At 53.4% G+C, this 17,245-nt stretch overlaps 1 protein-coding gene across 4 annotated transcripts in view; it reads left to right on the top strand.

Moving 5' to 3' along the window:
* Positions 1–17,245, top strand: part of SEC14L1 (SEC14 like lipid binding 1) — a 49,398-nt gene that overhangs the window by 18,087 nt on the left and 14,066 nt on the right. For 3 of the 4 annotated variants that reach the window (XM_005653864.4, XM_084983651.1, XM_084983650.1), the window contains 4 exons: positions 14,497–14,646; positions 14,765–14,896; positions 16,163–16,291; positions 16,986–17,223. In XM_005653864.4, the coding sequence (XP_005653921.3) occupies positions 14,497–14,646; positions 14,765–14,896; positions 16,163–16,291; positions 16,986–17,223 (649 nt within the window). Of the gene's footprint in view, positions 1–13,004; positions 13,105–14,496; positions 14,647–14,764; positions 14,897–16,162; positions 16,292–16,985; positions 17,224–17,245 lie in introns of all 4 variants that reach the window. The other variant, XM_084983652.1, reaches the window with a different exon arrangement.

The raw sequence follows: 17,245 nt of genomic DNA, 5'->3' as shown, positions 1-17,245 counted from the left end.
CCCCAGTGCTCTGTCTTTGCTGGCTCACAGCCTGTCTTTCTGTAACGAAAGGCTGGGGCTTGTAGGCGGTCCTGCAGGCTTCCAATCAAAGCCTGTTGACACCTGAGCCCTTGACTCTGACCTTGACCTGAGCCATTGACTCTGACCTGTGGCCCCCGTTTGTGACTGCGTCCCCGAAGGGACAGTGCTGGGGGAGAGGAGGGGAGGAAGCTGTTGGGAAGCTGAGTACCCGATAAGATAAGCGGGTGGAGGGGCGCAGAGGGACAGGATGGGACGTGGCTCCGAACGCCGGGTGTCAGATAGTTTGGGGAGGAAGCGCTGGTGCGCTGGGTGACAGTTGTGCAAGGTTACCTGGCGAAGGTGTTTGACTTTGAACAGTGGGGGACTCTCCCAGGACTGGGAACCGCGGTCGAGGGTTTACATTCATTCCGGCCAGGATGGGAGCCGAGCCCTTAGGTTCCTGACTTGAGTTCCTCCCTCCCAGGCAGTCTGTGTCGGTTCATTCCCTGGACGATGGTAACACCACCCGTGTTCAGGCTGAGTCAGGGCGCCCTGGAACCGGAGCCTTTTCGGAGAAGGTCTTGTGTCTCAGCCACTTCCCTCCCGTCCCCCCAGCGCCTGCCGCTGACTTTATCAAAGGTCTCCTTCCGGCTGGGGTCATGTTTATCTTCAGGGCTGTATTTTCTGCTTCCAGCAGCTGGGTAGAGTGTGCTAATTCGGCTAATTAATGAGTTTGAGAACTAAAATCCACGCATTTCTTGTATTTACTTCATTATTACAGAGGGGGTAGTTTACTCTCAGTGCCTAAATTGGAATATCATTTCTGTGTTTATCTTCTGATGGCTTTTTGTTTTCCTTATAGGAGGAAGGAGCCCTCTGTGATATTACTTCATATTTAGTTCCTCTGTTTTAGTGTGCTCATTAGAAACTTAAAATAATTGGTCTCCAACAGTCTCGTGACATTCACATCTTGTGTTTTTAGGGCCACGGGGGATAGAACTGTCACTTTAGCCTGGTTGAACACATGGGTTTGGGGGTGCATTTTCGAAGTATAGTAGAAAAGGTAAACATCAAATGAGAAGTGATGGTTTTGTTTTGTTTTGTGTGTTTTGGCTGTGCCCACAGCCTGCAGAAGTTCCCAGGCCAGGCATTGAACTTGCACCGCAGCAGTGACCTGAGCCACAGCAGTGACAGTGCTGGATCCTTAACCCACGAACGAGGCCAGGGATCGCACCCGCAACCTCATGGTTCCCGGTTGGATTCGTTTCTGCTGCGCCACGGCGGGAACTCCCTCAACTGTATTTTTTAGGGCTGTTTTAGGGCTTACCGAGAACGGAGCGATAGGTCAGAGCTTGGTAGGCGCCTCTGCCGCCTCCCCTGTGGTTGGCATCGGTTGCGGGGCCGCACGTGAGCTTCACTGTTCGCTGGAGTCCGCAGGCTGCAGTGGGGGTCCCGCTCTCTGCTGTGCTCCACGACAGCGCCCGCAAAATGCTCCGAGCCCACCCCTCATCCCCCTTCTCCCGCCAGCGCCCCGCAGCCCCCGCTGTTCACTCGCTCGGTGTTGTTGCCGTTTCCAGAGCGTCGGCTGGTTGGGATCATCCAGTCCAGTCCGCAGCCTTTTCGCCCAGGCGTCTTCCACTAAACAGTGATCACTTAAGTTTCTCCCACGTCCTTTTGTGGCTTGATGGCTTCTTTCTCTTTATCGCTGAATAAGACCCCGTTGTGTGCATGTACCGCGGTCCGTTTAGCCGCTCGCCTTCCGAGAGCCTCTCGGTGGCTCCCGGTCCCTAGCGATTATGAGTGAAGCCTTTCTGCTGCCTTTCTCCTCGCAGCCTGGGGGTTCCCGCCGTGCCAGATGATGGCCAATCAAGCTTCTCTATCAGGAAGTACTGTCCCTGTGAGAGATACTTCCCTGAGTTGACCTGCCAATGAAAACTGTATGCATTTAGGTTTTTCTCGGGGTTTTCCCAGCCTGACTGAGGTGTAAATGACAATAAACTGAATGTTGAAAAACTGTGTAGTTGGCCGAGCTTTGGCATGTGTGCGCCTGCGTGGTCGCCGCCCTTAAGATCGTAAACGTGGCCCCCCCGCAGAGGTTTATGCCCCGTTACAACTTTCCCTCCTTCCCATCCCGGCACCGCCACCCCCAGGCAGCCACCACTTCTACATTAGTTTGTATTTCCTAGAGTTTTCCAAAAAGAGAGTCCTATAAGGTCTTTTTTTTTTTGCCCAGCCTCTTTGATTCAGCATAATTATTTTGGCCGCCTTCGTGGGTGCCTGCGAAGGGGGTCATTACGTGGCATTGCTGAAGGGCGTCCCCCTGGGTGGACGGACCACGATTTCTTTACATACCTTGCAGTGCGGAACACTGGCCTTTAAAGAAAGGTCGTACTCTGGTTCAGTGGTGCCTTTCCAACGTTCTGGATCTGTTCGGATTTATTTTAAAGTCAGGATTCCTAAACCAGAAGCCAGAGGAACTGGAGCACAGAGGGGTGCTTTTCGATTGTCAAACCAAAAGAAAGAGCGAAGGAAGGCAGTTGCTAAAGTTACTAGTCTCCAGACAAAAACCAAAACGAGCCCTGCGCATCCTGGGGCCGAGTGAGGGGTACAGTGTGGACAGCGGGGGAGGAGCTGAGGAGGAGGGCGCTGGCAGGGGATGGAGAGGGTGGTGGCTTCAGCGGCAGGAGGGCTGGTGGCCTGACGATGGTCCCTCTGCCCCCAGAGCCTCTTCAGGTGGCCTTCGAGCTGCCTTGGTCAGGGTCCTTGAAAGAATTAGCTTTATGATCATCTCTTCGCAAATCGCTCTGCTCGTCGGTCCATTTGGCTTTATGATTGGTGTGCGTTCAGAGGCTGCCTGTTTTTTAAAAAAATTTCCCTCGGATGCCAGAAAGTTTTAAATAGGGGGCACCGCCTTCTATTCTGCTTCTAGATAAAGGGCTTTAATTCACAAAGCCCAGTGAATCAAACCAGTTTGAAACTCGTACTAGATGCGGTTGGTTATCAGCAAGTATGAATGACTCTGGTTTCACGGACAGAAGACATTTCTCCTGAGACTGGCTGTGGAGGGCGCCTGTCACCACAGCCTTACCGTCCAGGGACCGAAACTAGGGCAGAGGCGTGGTGTGTCGTTGTCAGATCAGAAGGTTTGCTGCAGATTTGAGTTATTCATTATGAGTCAGGCAAGAGCGGAGCAACTTCTTGAACTTGAGATGTGGCTGGTGAGGCCGAGGAACTGAAGTTTCATGTTATTTGCTTCTAATAGAAAAAGCCTGATTGGCCTATCGGTGACTTAGGAGTGTCGCGTTAGGTGCTTCTCGTTGAATTTCAGCAGCCACGTGTGGGTAGTGGCGGCGGGTTCCAGGAGGTGGTTCTGGAACATTCCTCCTCTCGGGGTCCCTGCCCCACACACAGTCCGATTTGTGGGTGGAAGTTAGAGGGTTCGTTGGGGTCTGCTCCCCGCTGCGTAGAAAGGTTTAGTTACCACAAGTGGAGGAAGTCACAGTCCACTCGCTGCCAGAATCCCGTCGGTTTTCTTTCATGCTTTTGTCCTTCCCAGTTGTGCCTGGTTGGCATTTAAAAGAACTCTTGAATTTTTGTGAGAAAATAATGAAACGGGACCTGTTACGGTGAACCTCTTAAATCAGGAGTGGGTACCCCAGGGCCGCTGCCCGTTTCTGTATGCAAGCTAAAGACGGTTTTTAAAGGTTTTAACAGTTGGGAAAAACGCAAAAGAATAATTTATGATGTGAAAAGTATGTGAAATTCGAATTTCAGTCTTTATAAGCACAGTTTTGCTGGAACCTAACTGTTGTCAATTTGTTCACACGTCGTCCGTGGCCGCGTCTGTCCTCCAAAGGCCCAGCTGACCGTGTGCCCCAGAGGCTGGTCCACAGGCCGAAAACATTTGCCGTTTGGCCCTTTACTTGCAGAAGAAGTTTGCTCACCTTTCTCGCAGATTTTTTTTTTTTTTTTGGTCTTTTTTTTGTCTTTTCTAGGGCCCCACCCTTGGCATGTGGAGAACATCTCAAGACTGGCAGCTCTGACAAGAACCTGGGGCTCCGTACTAGACCCAGGCAAGGGGCCTAATCAGAGCTGTAGCCGCTGGCCTACGCCACAGCCACGGCAACACCAGATCCGAGCCTCGTCTGCCACCTACACCACAGCTCACAGCAACACTGGCTCCTTAACCCACTGAGCGAGGCCAGGGATTGAACCCGCAACCTCATGGTTCCTTGTCGGATTCGTTAACCACTGGGCCACGACGGGAACTCCTCTCTCAGATTCTTAAAGGCCTTGATGCGGAGGCCGAGAGCTTGAAACACTGGATCCTTTGAACTCGATAGAAGCTTTGATGGCGGAGGGTAGTTGGATTGAGGCTCGCGTGCTTGTGTTTTGAATACTGTGTTTACGGCGGAGGGACCTGTGGAGGAATGACTAAGATTTAAAGCGCAGCTCCCAAACTGTGTTCCGAGGCCTCCAGGGCACCCTGGGCCGGAGGACGTTTTTAACTCTTGAGGAAACAGCGATCCTCCACCTTCTTGGACACCGCAGACTCCAAGTTCAAGGCAGCTCGCCGTTTCAAGGGCAGACTGCGTTTCCTTCGGTGGCGTCACAGCTTGTGCAGCTTGGGCTGCAGTGGCTGCTGCGTTAAAAGGCCAGCACCACAGAGGAGTCCGTGTTTAGGGCAGCAGCAGTGTGACTCTCAGAGGTACTCACTCCTCAAATAACTCTGGTTGTTTAGGACTGAAACAAAAACACGTTTTCCTTCAAGCTAACTGTGATTTTTTTCAAAGGGTTACTAAGGTATTAAGACACAAATGCTTTTTCAGTTGTTTGGGCCTAATAATGTAAGGAATGGTTTCCTCTGGCCTTGGAGCACCACGGAGAGGTTGCCGAGCGTCCACGGGTGCTGCGAACCGGAATCTGGGGATCTCTGACAAGGAGCCAAGTGACAGGGCTCCGAGGGCAAATGATCCCGGATAGGCCCGCCAGAGACGTCGGCAGGGGTTTGCTTCAAGATCATAAGCCCGCGGGAAGTACGGAGCCCCAGGCTCTTGTCGGAGCTGCCAGTCTTGAGATGTTCTCCAAAGACGACGCAGTGGGACAAGTGTGGCCTTGGTTTTCTCGTCCCCATTAGAAATGGAGCCGATGCAGGGTGACGCGTGCTGGAGTATCTTTGGTGGTATTTGAACACCTGGTAACGGCTCGTCCCTTAAATTGTGTTCACAGTTTGTGGGGATTTTGCCTGGCAGTTCTTGAAGAGGAATACACTGCCAAAACGCGAAGGAAAAGCAAAAAGACTCTAAGATCCAGTACCTACAAGGCCTTGCTGAATGCCCGGAGGCGCGCCGGGCAGCTGCCGCCTGTGTGTTGGGCCAGCAGGGCGGGAGGGTTAGCGGAGGCCTCGGCTGAGACCTCAGCCAGTGTGAACGAGCCTCCTTTTAGGTGGATCGAGATGGGGGTTTTCCTTCTGCCCACAGTCGTTTTCCCGCTTGTCTTGTCCTCATGGCAGCAGCTCGATGGTTGAAGGCCCCGGTCGCCTTTGCTGAACCTTGTGAAACACGGACACGTACTCCTTTGTGCTGTGACCCAGGAACGGGGAGGTGGCAGGACACACGCCTGTCGTGGGTGCGTGTGCAGTCACGACCGCAAGTCGGCTGCCCGCTGCTCGGGGGACGTCCCAGCTCTCGGCTGATGCTTCCTGCTGTGCCCCTGAACCCACTCCTTTGTTCCTTTGCTCATGGACTTTTTTTTGGGGGGGGGGTCATGTACGGGTACTTGTTTCTGTGACCCAAAGGGTTAGGACAGCAACGGGCAGAAGGTCTTAAACGGGGAGGACTGTTCAGCCCCAGCTTGTGTGGCCGTCCAGGCGGAGCCCGGCACCGGCCGTGGGCGTTCAGAGCAGGTCCGCCCCTGCCCGGTGGCGTCAGGCACCGTCTGGCGTCGCTCATCATTTTACGACGTCAAGGCCCTGCGACTGTTCTCCTCTTTGGGGACACCATTTAAAAATAGCACCATATGGCTAAATCACATTATTGCCCTCTCTGTGGAGGTGAAACTTTTTACATGTCAGGTCTTAATTTTGTGGCTAATTTTTACCAGGTCCTTAGAATTGTGTCACTGCCGCCTGCTGAGTCGCCTGAAGGTCAGTGAAAGGGCAGCTGGTGACGGGGGAGTCCAGCGGGGCCGGAGGGCCCGGGACGCAGATGGTCACCGGAAACAGCGACTTCTCCTTCGCACGGCTCCGCAGCCCAGCTGGCACGAATGCCCTGAGTGCGTGTGCTGTTCCCCAGAGAGGAGATGGGGGTTTGAGAAGAGAGCCTGAAGTTTCTTATCCTTTAACAGAAATGTTTCACGTTTAGAATATTTCATGGCAGAGCAAAGGAGTGAAGGAAACTGGTATTTGAGGCGGAATTCCCACCGTCGTTCACCAGGGTCTGCCCTTCCCCGCCGTGGTGCAGAGTGATGCGAGTTGAAATGCCTCCTGTATCAAAAGTAAACAGAGGAGTTCCTGTTGTGGCTCAGCAGGTTAGGAACTTGACTAGCATCCATGAGGTTGCAGGTTTGATCCCTGGCCTTGCTCAGTGGGTTAAGGATCTGGTGCTGCCGTTAGCTGTGGTGTAGGCTGGCAGCTGCAGCTCCAATTCGACCCCTAGCCTGGGATCTTACATATGCCGCACCTGTGGCCCTAAAAAAAGGCAAACAGAACTGGCTTGCAGCATCACATGCTAACTGGGGGTGTGGGTGTTGGGGGGGTGGATGTGTTCCTGGTAAAAAAGTGTCTGAAATATTTGGAGTTGCAAGCGTTTTGGCGCGTGCTACATGAGCAGCACATTCATCTGTTCTTTCAGCTACAATTGTGCTTTCCATAATATCATAATCACGCCTCGATGAGAAGTTTCTAGAAACGAAACCAGCTCCTCCCACGGGGTCCTTGGGCATCGCCATGAGTCTCCTAGACGCCCTTTCCTTAGACCCTGGGGCACCCGAGGGGGAACACACATCTTTTCCAGACTGAACATCATCTCTGGGGAAAGTGTGTTGTCAGGACCGTGGCCCTGGAGGTTGTCTAAGAATTATGAAATGCGTAATTTAAACTTAAGCTGTATTGATCTTAGAGGGAAATGGCTCGGAGCATATTAAACTTACACATTCATCTTTAGTTTAGTATAATCACTGTGTTTTCTAGTTTGCTCTTACCAGTGGGCATCCAGTCCGTTGTTGCGACTTAATGTTTTGGTCTCACTGAAGACCGGTGCTTGAAGGACATGACTTTGGGTTAATACAGCATTTACATGGCACCATTGGGTGTGCTGTTTTACTCTTGTTTGCAGGTCTTGTACTGATTTGAAAAATGGCTCATCTGATTGGGTTGTCAGTAAGTATTTGGATGGATGAAGTGTATCAGGACTCACTAGATTACAGCTTTTCTCTACAACGGCTTGTGGGAGTCCTTGCTGTGGTGCGGTAGGTTTAGGATCTGGCGTTGCAAGAGCTGTGGTGAAGGTCGTGGCTGAGGCTTGGATTCGATCCCCAGCCCAGGAACTTCCATATGCCTCAGGTGGGTCTGAAAAAGAAAAAGCAAAACAAAAAACAGCTCATGGAGTTCCCTGGTGGTTCAGTAGGTTAAGGACCCAGTACTGCCACTGCTGTGGCTCGAGTCACCACTGTCTGTGGTGCAGGTTCCATCCCTGGCCGGGGAACTTCTGTGTGCTGTGGGCATGGCTAAATAAATAAATTTAAAAACACGGCTCACATGTCTCCTCAGTTTGGCTTTTATGAGTGTCCTTCAGGTATGAACATGCTCCTTCACAAGTAGCATGTCATTTGGAACCTCGGTTCGGAGGTGGAGCCACAGGTCCAGGGAGGACCGGGCTGTGGTGAGGTGTTGGGATGAGATGCACTGCAGGCTCCCAGCTTCCCTGCGGGGCCGTCTCCTTCCGTACCTGGAGTGGGCTTAGATGTTTATGAGCCTCTGCGTTGTGGCAGCAGGCCCGGTACCTCCTGTTCCTCCCACCGGGAATGTTCCCATCTCGTCTTTCGTTCTCTGAAGCCGCCCCCCCTTCAAGACCTCAGGACGCCTTCTTGAACCGCGCAGCCTGAGTGTTTGCATCAGCACAGCTCCTCCCGTGTGTGTGTGTGTGTGTGTGTGTGTGTGTGTCCCTCCCTCCCTGTCCCCCACCCCCAGGTCCCTCTGCTGCTGCTGCTGCTGCGCAGTTCTGCGTTCTTAGGTCTCGCCTGTCATAAGCCCCACTCCCGGGCCTTCCCCGTGGTCCTCTCTGGAAGCTTAGCATCCTGCTGGGTGGGGCCTCTTCTTGTGCCTGTTACGTCAATGGGGAGTGAATTACAGCTCCGAGGACTTGGGTCAATTAGCCAGTTTCTTGAGATGGTGTGTATGTGTTTCTTGGCGCACTGGCAACTTCTGGGAGAGACTCAGCCCCAGTTAGTTTTTTGGCTCACTGATTCCTCCCCAGGTGGAAGGAGATCCGTGAATGGGGTCATGTCTAGTGCCATCGCAGAGCCACGGGGCTCAGGGAAAGCCACGGGCTTGGTTTGTTGGCTAAATTGGGTCTGAACCCAGTTCGATTTAAGGGTAGGTTCCTGGAGTGAAATTTCTTTTAAATGGCTTTTCCTGGCCGAATGCAGTGTTAAGCTCAGCCATTCTCCAGTTGAAGTGTCTTCACTAAAATATGGTTTTCTTTAGCACAGTACTAGCTTTGAATATGTCACAGTTGCATTCAAAGGTTGCTTAAAAACTGGAAGTGCTGCTGCCAAGCTCCCAAATTGCAGGCTCCGAATCCCTTTTGAAAGAGGAAGAGTGGGTGGAGGAGGAGGCTCGGTACCAGGAGCAGCTTTCCTCTCGGCAAATGGAAAAGGCTTAGGTGCTGCTTTTACCGTCGCAGCAATCGCTGAATTTAAAAACAAAGAGTGAACAGAGGACTCCGGTCGTTGTTTCTCTTCGCAAAGTTGATTTTTCTCTCAAGAGGAGGCACCAAAGCACTTTCCTCCCCCTCTGAAACCATTACTTCTGGGGGAGTTACTTTTGTTCAGCTTTCTTGCTTTTTGTATTTGATAAATGTTTTGTGGGATTAGAAGATGACAGTGGTGCAGATAGTTGGCGGAAGAAGAAGACGACATTTGGAAGTTACTTGGGCCTTTCAGATGCAGTGATTGGAACCTGGTAGGAGCTGAAACAGTGGGGTTCTTCCTTCCTTCTCTCCTGGAGACTTCTTAGTGTAGAGGTAAAACGGAAGGCCTGCCAACGTGGGCGCTTCGGCCCCTAAGGATTTTAACACTAGAGAAGCTCGGGGTTCCCACTGTGGCTCAGTGGTCACGAACCTGACTAGGATCCATGAGGATGTGGGTTCAATCCCTGGCCCGGCTCAGTGGGTTAAGGATCCGGTGTTGCCGTGAGCCGTGGTGTAGGCTGGCAGGTGCAGCTTTGATCCCCTGGTTGCTGTGGCTGTGGTGTAGGCCGGCAGGTACAGCTCCAATTCGACCCCTAGCCTGGGAACCTCCATATGCCATGTGTGCGGCCCTAAAAAGCAGAAACAAAAACAGGGAAGCTTCTCTTGAAAAACCAGACACTTGAGCTCCTCAGAGCTGCAGTGAGCTGGCCCGGGCAGGAGGCCCCTGGGGAAGGAGCAGGTCCCGCTTGGCTGTGCACCTGGCCGCCACACTGGGCTTTGGGCAGCCCTGCGCTGAATCTCCTTGTGTGTGTGTGTAAAATGTGACTATTTGCATTTAATCAGTTCTGTGCAGAAGCTCTGGTGGTTTACGTGTGGACTCTCCCTCCCAGTTACCTTTTCCTACTAATATTTCCCCAACTTTCTGTTTTGAAAATTTTCGATGAAAGTTGACAGCATGCGCGAGCACCTGGATCCCTTTCACCAGGGTAAATTAGCACAGCTGCTTTATCTGGCTCTTCACACACATATACACACTTGTTTTTACAGACCCCTTTGGAAGTAAGCTGTGTGTGTCAGAACTCTCCTGCCCTAACTACTGAGGAGGAGATGGACTCCTCCATAACTGTCACCATTATCGCCGCTAGCTGTCATCATCGACGCTGACAGAATATTATTTCTTTAACGTGTGACGTGCGGTCACATTCCCGAAACTCCTCCTTGCAGCTGTTTTGCTTCCCTCCACGAGCCCGCCCAGCGCTGCCCTCAGTTGCCCTGCGGCTCTCCAACCGCCCTGATGCTAGGCAGTCCCGTGCTGGTTTGGTTCATCTTTCAAAACACCGACAGTTTTCCTTTTTGGCTGTGTTTGTGACATGTGGACGTTCCCAAGTCAGGGTTTGAACCGGTGCCACAGCAGCGACCCCGGCTGCCCCAGTGACAGTGCTGGATCCTTAACTCACTGCGCCGAAAGGGAGCTGCTGGTTTTTCTTTTTCAAGAGGCAGGCTGGTGGTTCTGTAGAGGGGTCCCTGGTTTGGATTTGCCTCTTTGGTCTGGTGGTTGCTTCCTGACTCGCTCTCGGCTCCCCGCTCGTGTCCAGGGCTGCGTGGGGTCGTGAGGGCCCATCTCCACGCTGGACCGTCGCGCTGTCCCCCGAATGGTCCGGAGTTCGGTCGTTGGGTTAAGGTGATGTCCACCAGATCTTCCCATTACAGAGGTGCCCTCGTCCCCTGTGACTCCCAGTCGGTGGGACTGCGGTACCCTTTCCGAGAAGCACCTTTCGGTAGCATCCATCGACCAGCCTGGCCTGCGTCAGTTGTAGTAAGTTGATGGCTCCAGAAGGGTGCTGCTTCTAATTCTGTCATTCCCTCTTGTGAGTGTTAGGTGATCTTTTTCTGTAAAATTTCCTCCCCTGCCTCTTTTCCTTGAGTATCATTATGTGGTGTGTGATGCTTTGCCTTTTTTTTCTTCTGGTGCTCCAGTTGCCCTGGGTTGACAAATGGAAGCCCTTCAGGCTGGTTCCCCGTCAGTCACTGAGCACGTCCTCGGCTCCCGGTAACAAGTGCGTCACACTAGGCCTGACCTTTCCTCGCCCCAGACTTGTGTCCAGCCAGTCCTCCAAGGAGCATAGCTTCCTTTTTTTTTTTTTTTTTAATGGGAATGGGATTTAGAAAATAAGGTGTGAGTGCCAGGTTTGCTCATTGCAACCGAAGTGTCCTTGCTTCTAGGCCCTTTCTGTGAATAAAGCTAGAATGTCTATTCGTACTTTAATTTTTCAGAGCCTTCAGAAACTTCGTAGACTGTAGTTTGTGCTCAAATAAAAGGGGGTGCTGGTGTCCTGCGCAGTTTCAGAGACGAGGTTCTGGCCACTTCTACGTCCTCCTTTTCCTTAACCCTCCAGAAAGTTAGCGTTTTCTCCGCTAACGGGACGCAGGTTCATTAACCTTACAGATTTCGGAAAGGTCGGCCAAGGTGGGTGAGCCCAGAAGCACAAAGCTAGACTCACTGGTTTGTTTAGTAAGCTTTCAGTCCACGTTTCAAGAGATGTTTGTTGAACAGTGACGTTGCTTTAGGCATTGAGTAAGGTCCTTATTCTCCTGGATGATCAAGGAGAAATGGGACTTCTCTCTGCCCTGTGGCTGAGTGTCACCTGCGCCTAGTGGCAGGGTAACATGTGGCAGGAAGAGGTTGATGCCCACAGCCACTTTCCACATGGCCAGAGCGCTGGAGAGGAGCTTAGCGATTCCGATTCCTGTGCTGGTGGCTCCTTAGCCCGGATGCCCTCGAGGCCCTCTGGTCCGGGCGCCCCAAGGTGAGAGCAGGGGTGTCTGCAAGTAGGCGTCTCCGTGATGGTAGCGGTTCAGGGAGTGGAGAGTGTTTGCTGTGGTTTAAGATGAAGGCTGGCCTGTGTGGGCACTGCCTCATGCTGACACTCTATTTCGAGAATTTAAAGGGTTCTGTGGGTATTTTGAAAATGATCTAACAGGTGCTTAACTAGGAGAAATCCTGGAGTAGTTTGTTTCTTGCTAAGTGCTTACTCCACCCTCGACATCACTTAGAAAGGCCTGTTTTGTTGGAGGCCCTGGTATTCTCAGTTTCTTGGTATGTCGTGAGGCTGCAATGCATAAAGCCAGGTTTGCTTTTTTTTGATGTACTAGAGTTCAGACCGTGTCTCTGTGTAGAACAAGTGATAGTCAGCACGTTTTTTCCCCTGGAATTATTCGTGTGTGCAGAACTTGGCTGGGTATGATCTCAGCAGTTGAGTAAACTTCCTAAGTGTTATTATAAAACGCATTAGGAGAAATATCATGTGGTTATTATTCCACGACAGCAGTTACAGGATTTGGAACAGATTTCAGTGCGGGAGGGAGTAGATCTGTACAAAGAATGTCGGGGGTCCCCTGGCGGGCTTGGCCCCCTCCCAGCCCATCCCGTGTGCGACCGTCGTGAATTTCCTGGAAAGGTGACCCTGGTCCCTCCTTCCCCACCCCCGCGCAGGAGGGCAGCTCCAGGAGGACCGGCCTTCTGTCCTGGGTCTTGGTCCCGCCCCTTGCCCTCGGGGCCTGGCCTCGTGGTTGGTGCCCGTCACAGCGCCACCACCTCCCCCTCTGCGGCTGTGGGTCCCTGCTGGCAGCCGGGGGATTCCTCCAGGTCCTACTCCTGGGTTCTCTTTCCTGGAAGTGCTCTTCCCTCATCCCTGACTGTGAACCGACCTTTCCAGGCTCGGAGGCGCCTCTCCCTCAAAGCCTTCCCAGTCCTCCGTCCCTCCAGGCGCCTCCAGGCTGCGCGTCCTCATCCGCCCCCTTAGGGCGCCTGCGGATTCTTAGGACACTCTGGTGTACCTCCTGGACTCTGGTTCCTCTGCCCAGCCCGGGACCTCATGCGCGTACAGACAGCAGGAGTGCAGCACGAGTTGTGCGGGGCGGGGGCGGGGGGGGGGGTTCATGCTGCTACCCAGAGGGGAGGAGATCCGGCCCAGAAGGCTGAGAATTGCTCGGAATGGAATGGTCGCGGGGAGCGGGGCAGGAGTTACTGGGCTGCTCTGGCGTTGACGGGGTCTTCCGTGCCGGCCCTTGTGACCGGAGAATGCTTATGTTCAGATGGTCAAGCCGCTTCCCGGGCAGCACCAGGGAACGTCTCCCACAGGGCCAGCTGTTTTTGATGTGATGACGCTCTGAACCTGCTTGCACCGTGTGAGAGGTAAAATCGGAGCAGTCTGGGCCATTTCCCCACTTGCATGAGTCTTTTCAGCGCCGTGAATGTCTTCCTTAAATCTCTGCTTGGCTGCCAGGAAGCTGGGCAGACACAGGTGCCTTGCCCCCGTTTTCCTGCAGCCTCACCGGGGCAGCTCCGTCTCACACACGCCGTCATCACACAGCAGCAGGGGAGCAGAACCGGGGGGGAGGGGGGGTGCCCGCAGGGGCTTCCTTTTTCCTTTTTCAGTTTCTACTCACAGCGCAGGCCCGCGGTCTCCTGCTCCCAACGCTGAGGGCCACGGGACGGCTTGGGTTTTCGTGTGAAGGCAGCAGTACCTTCAGTTCAGTGATCATCACAGGCTGTTTCAGAGCAAAGCAAGCCTGGTGCCCAAGTGCATTTTCTAAAAAAGTGGCTGAATTATGTAGCCAGTCTTCTTTCTTTTTTTAATTTTGAGACGGCGGCAGATTCATAGTATGTGAGTAATGCATTATTCACAAGGAATGTTATGGCGAGATCCTGTGTGTCCTTTGCCCATCTCACCCCTCGGGGGCATCGAAGGAGACTGTCATATGTCATCACAACCAAGACACTGACGTGAGGCAGTCAAGACACAGAACGTCCCCCAGGCGTCCAAGTCCATGATCCGTTTTGAGATAATTTTATATATGCTCTAGGTCAAAGTTTTTTTTTTTTTGCCCATGGATTTGTAATTTCTCCAGTAATATGTGTGAAAAGGCCATCTTTCATCCATTGAATTGCTTTTTGTTTTAAAAAAATCAGTTGGGCATGTTTGGGTTAGCATGTGGCTCTGCTCTGCCATGACCTGTGTGTCCCCGTCCGCCAGTGCCACACAGCCTGGGTTCCTGGAGCAACGCAGGAACCCTTAATACCCAGCGTGGGACGCCTCCCAGTGTCGTCGTCTTTTCAAAACGGTTTCAGCTCTTGTGGTCCTTCGGCCTTTCTACATGAATTTGAAGATGATCCTGCCCATAAGCTACAGAAGAAAAATCTTGCTGCCATTTTGATGGAAAGGAAGTTAACCCTCTCTGTCCCGTGGGGAGAATGGGTGTCTGCGTTACGTTGGGTCTTCCTGTCCATCAACATAGCCTTTGGGGGGTTTTTTTGGCCGTGCCCACAGCATGCCCAAGTTCCCAGGCCAGGGACTGAGCCCGTGCCATAGCAGTGGCAACGCTGGGGTCCTTAACCAGCTAAGCCTCCAGGGAGCTCCTTGAATGTCTTTCTGTTCTCAATTAATGAAAGCCCAAGATGGAAAAGCGAGGGGAACTGTGATGTGACATGTTGACGTGTTTTCAGAGATGCTTTTATTCCAGGGAGACTGGCAGACTGTCAGCTCACGTCTTTGTTCAACTCCTCTTTTGAAAACTGTATCCCCAGGCCTATGAGAGGAGGTTCCCCACGTGTCCCTTGATCCCCATGTTTGTGGACAGCGACACTGTGAATGAATTCAGGAGCGAAGACGGGGCCATTCACGTCATAGAAAGGCGCTGCAAGCTGGATATAGATGCGCCCAGACTCCTGAAGAAGGTAACCGAGCAGGCATCTCGGAAGCCAGTGCCCAGGCCAGAGGGAGCTTGGGCGCATAGCTCCCGTTGCCCTCGGAGGTTGTTAACGAACCCTTTCTCTTTCTCTTTCTGTTTTAAAGATCGCAGGAGTTGATTATGTTTATTTTGTCCAGAAAAACTCACTGAATTCTCGGGAACGCACTTTGCACATTGAGGCCCATAATGAGACGTTTTCCAACCGGGTCATCATCAACGAGCACTGCTGCTACAGCGTGAGTCCCCGGGCTCGGGCGGCCGGCACGCCGGCGCCTGGTTTCCAGAGCTGTTCGGCCGTCGCTTTCAGCGGGGCATTTCTTAGTCTGAGAGGGCAGGTCTTCATCAGATAAAGTCACCAGTTTCTGAGGAGTGGGGTCGGCAGGTGGCAGGGGTGGTTTCCTGCAGGCAGAATGGGTGGCGTTGCTGTTGCAGTTACAGGAGCCAGGCGATGCCCTGATTTTTTTTTTTTTAATAATATTCTCTTAAATGATAGAACTTAATCCTTACGAGAGATGAGCTGAAGTGTGGGTTTGGAGGCACCAGGTCAAAGGACTCACCTCCTCGCGGTGTGACGGCTCGCTCTCCAGCCGTCCGTCCTGCTGGACCTTGGGCTGGCCCCGCCCGTGGCCGTTCCGCCACTGCGTCCAGCAGCTGCAGGATGACACAGGCTCCGTGGATGCTTTCACTCCGCTGGGGGTGCGTCCATGAAAACTCACGGCTTAGGATGCCGGATTTGTTTTTTTAATTTTTGTTTTTTGCGTTTTAGGGCCACACCCAGGGCACATGGAAGTTCCCAGGCTAGGGGTCAAATCGGAGCTGCAGCTGTCGGCCTCCGCCACAGCCACAGCAACTTAGGACTCAAGCCGCATCTGTGACCTACACCACAGCTCATGGCAATGCCGGATCCTTAACCCACTGAGTGAGGCCAGGGATCCAACCCACATCCTCGTGGATCCTAGCCCGGTTTGTTACCACCGAGCCACGACGGGAGCTCTCTGCCTGACTCCCGTCCTTAGCTCCTTCAGGCACCGCTCAGATCGCCCCTTCTCCACGAAGCCGCCCCGAGCCCCGTTTACCTCTGCCGCCTGCCCTCCAGTCCCTTTGGCCTGCACCCTCCTGTCCACGGCGCTGATCCTGCAGCCGTCACAGGCTTTCTCACCTGTGATGTTTACGGCCAGTTGTCCGTCTCCTGCTGGACTCTGAGCCTCCCGGGGCGGGGGTCCGGTTCTTTGCATGCTGGGGAAGAAGGCAGTGACTGAATGACCGAATGAATAGACCAAAATGAGAATGAAGCGCCCTTTCACAGTCGTTTTTAGGAGAGTTTAGAAATATTACTGAAGCTTGTCATGATTTTGAACCTGTGTAATTTTTCCACCTGCTCCTTTCGTGGTAATTACATTGTTAGTGAAACGAGTGCGGGTCCGGTTATCACGGGACTGAGAGCCAGCGCCCTTCTCAGCTGTCATTAGAGTTAGTGGGAATGCTTCCTCTTTCACCTGCAGGTCCACCCCGAAAATGAAGACTGGACCTGTTTTGAACAGTCTGCAAGTTTAGATATTAAATCTTTCTTTGGTTTTGAAAGTACAGTGGAAAAAATTGCAATGAAACAATATACCAGCAACATTAAAAAAGTGAGTGTCTCTTGGGATTTTGTGAAAAGGGCTGGGCAGGAGTCCCTGAGGCGCTCCTGGCCGGCCATGTTTGCAGAAGCTGGGGATGGGTGCGTGTGGGCCTGGCGAGTGGAAGGCCGGAGGGGGCCTCAGACGAAGCCGGTGGCTGATGGAGGCAAGGAGGGTGTGTGGCCGTGGCCATGGCCGTGGCCCTCCCTGCGGGACTGCTGGCACAGTGAAGGTTGGGCTGAGGCAGGAGCAGCTGCCAGTGGCCCCAGGTGCCGTCAGGGTTGGCTGGTGGGGGCACTGCTGTCCTGATGGGACGCTCGGGGGCGGGGGGGGGGGAGGGGTCTCTTGGGTCCCAGGCTGTGGGAGGGAAGGGCCTCTGCCGCCGCCCGGGGCTGGGGCGGGGTGCTTCCCGAGGCCTGTTTCAGGGATGTGGGGAGGCAGCTGGCTCGAGGCCCTGAGGCCCTATTGAGTGCACGTGTGGCAGATCAGGGCTTTTCATTGGTTGTGTTAATTCCGCCTTAAGGTACTCTTTCGTAGGCCTTTAGAGAAGAAGTAAAAGGCTTGGGAAAACCAAAAACCCGGCGGCATTTAGCCTTTCTCTCCTGTTTACTCTGCGGCAATGCGGGTTTTCCTGGGGTTTTAAAAGCCCCGAGGGCGACTCGTCTGGCCTCCGCCCGCACTAACCTTCGGGGGGTTTGCTCTGAAGGGGAAGGAGATCATCGAGTACTACCTGCGGCAGCTGGAGGAGGAGGGCATCACCTTCGTGCCACGCTGGACTCCGCCGGCCCTGGCGCCCTCCTCGGATGCCGCCGCCTCGTCCTGCAAGAAGCAGGCGGCCTCGTCGGCTGGTGTGGACGCAGAGCCCGCGCTCAAGGACGGGCTGAGCGGCGAGCCCCTCAGCAACCCCAGCGGGGCCCCCGAGCCCGTGGCGGGGCCCCCCGACGGTAGGTCCCAGGGAGGCTTCCT

Source organism: Sus scrofa, chromosome 12 (assembly GCF_054392235.1).
Source record: "Sus scrofa isolate SSC_HxYL_T2T_F1_AM1 chromosome 12, Sscrofa_HxYL_maternal_Yorkshire_Landrace_v2.0, whole genome shotgun sequence".
NCBI lineage: Eukaryota > Metazoa > Chordata > Mammalia > Artiodactyla > Suidae > Sus > Sus scrofa.
This window is presented reverse-complemented; position numbering and strand designations above follow the sequence as displayed.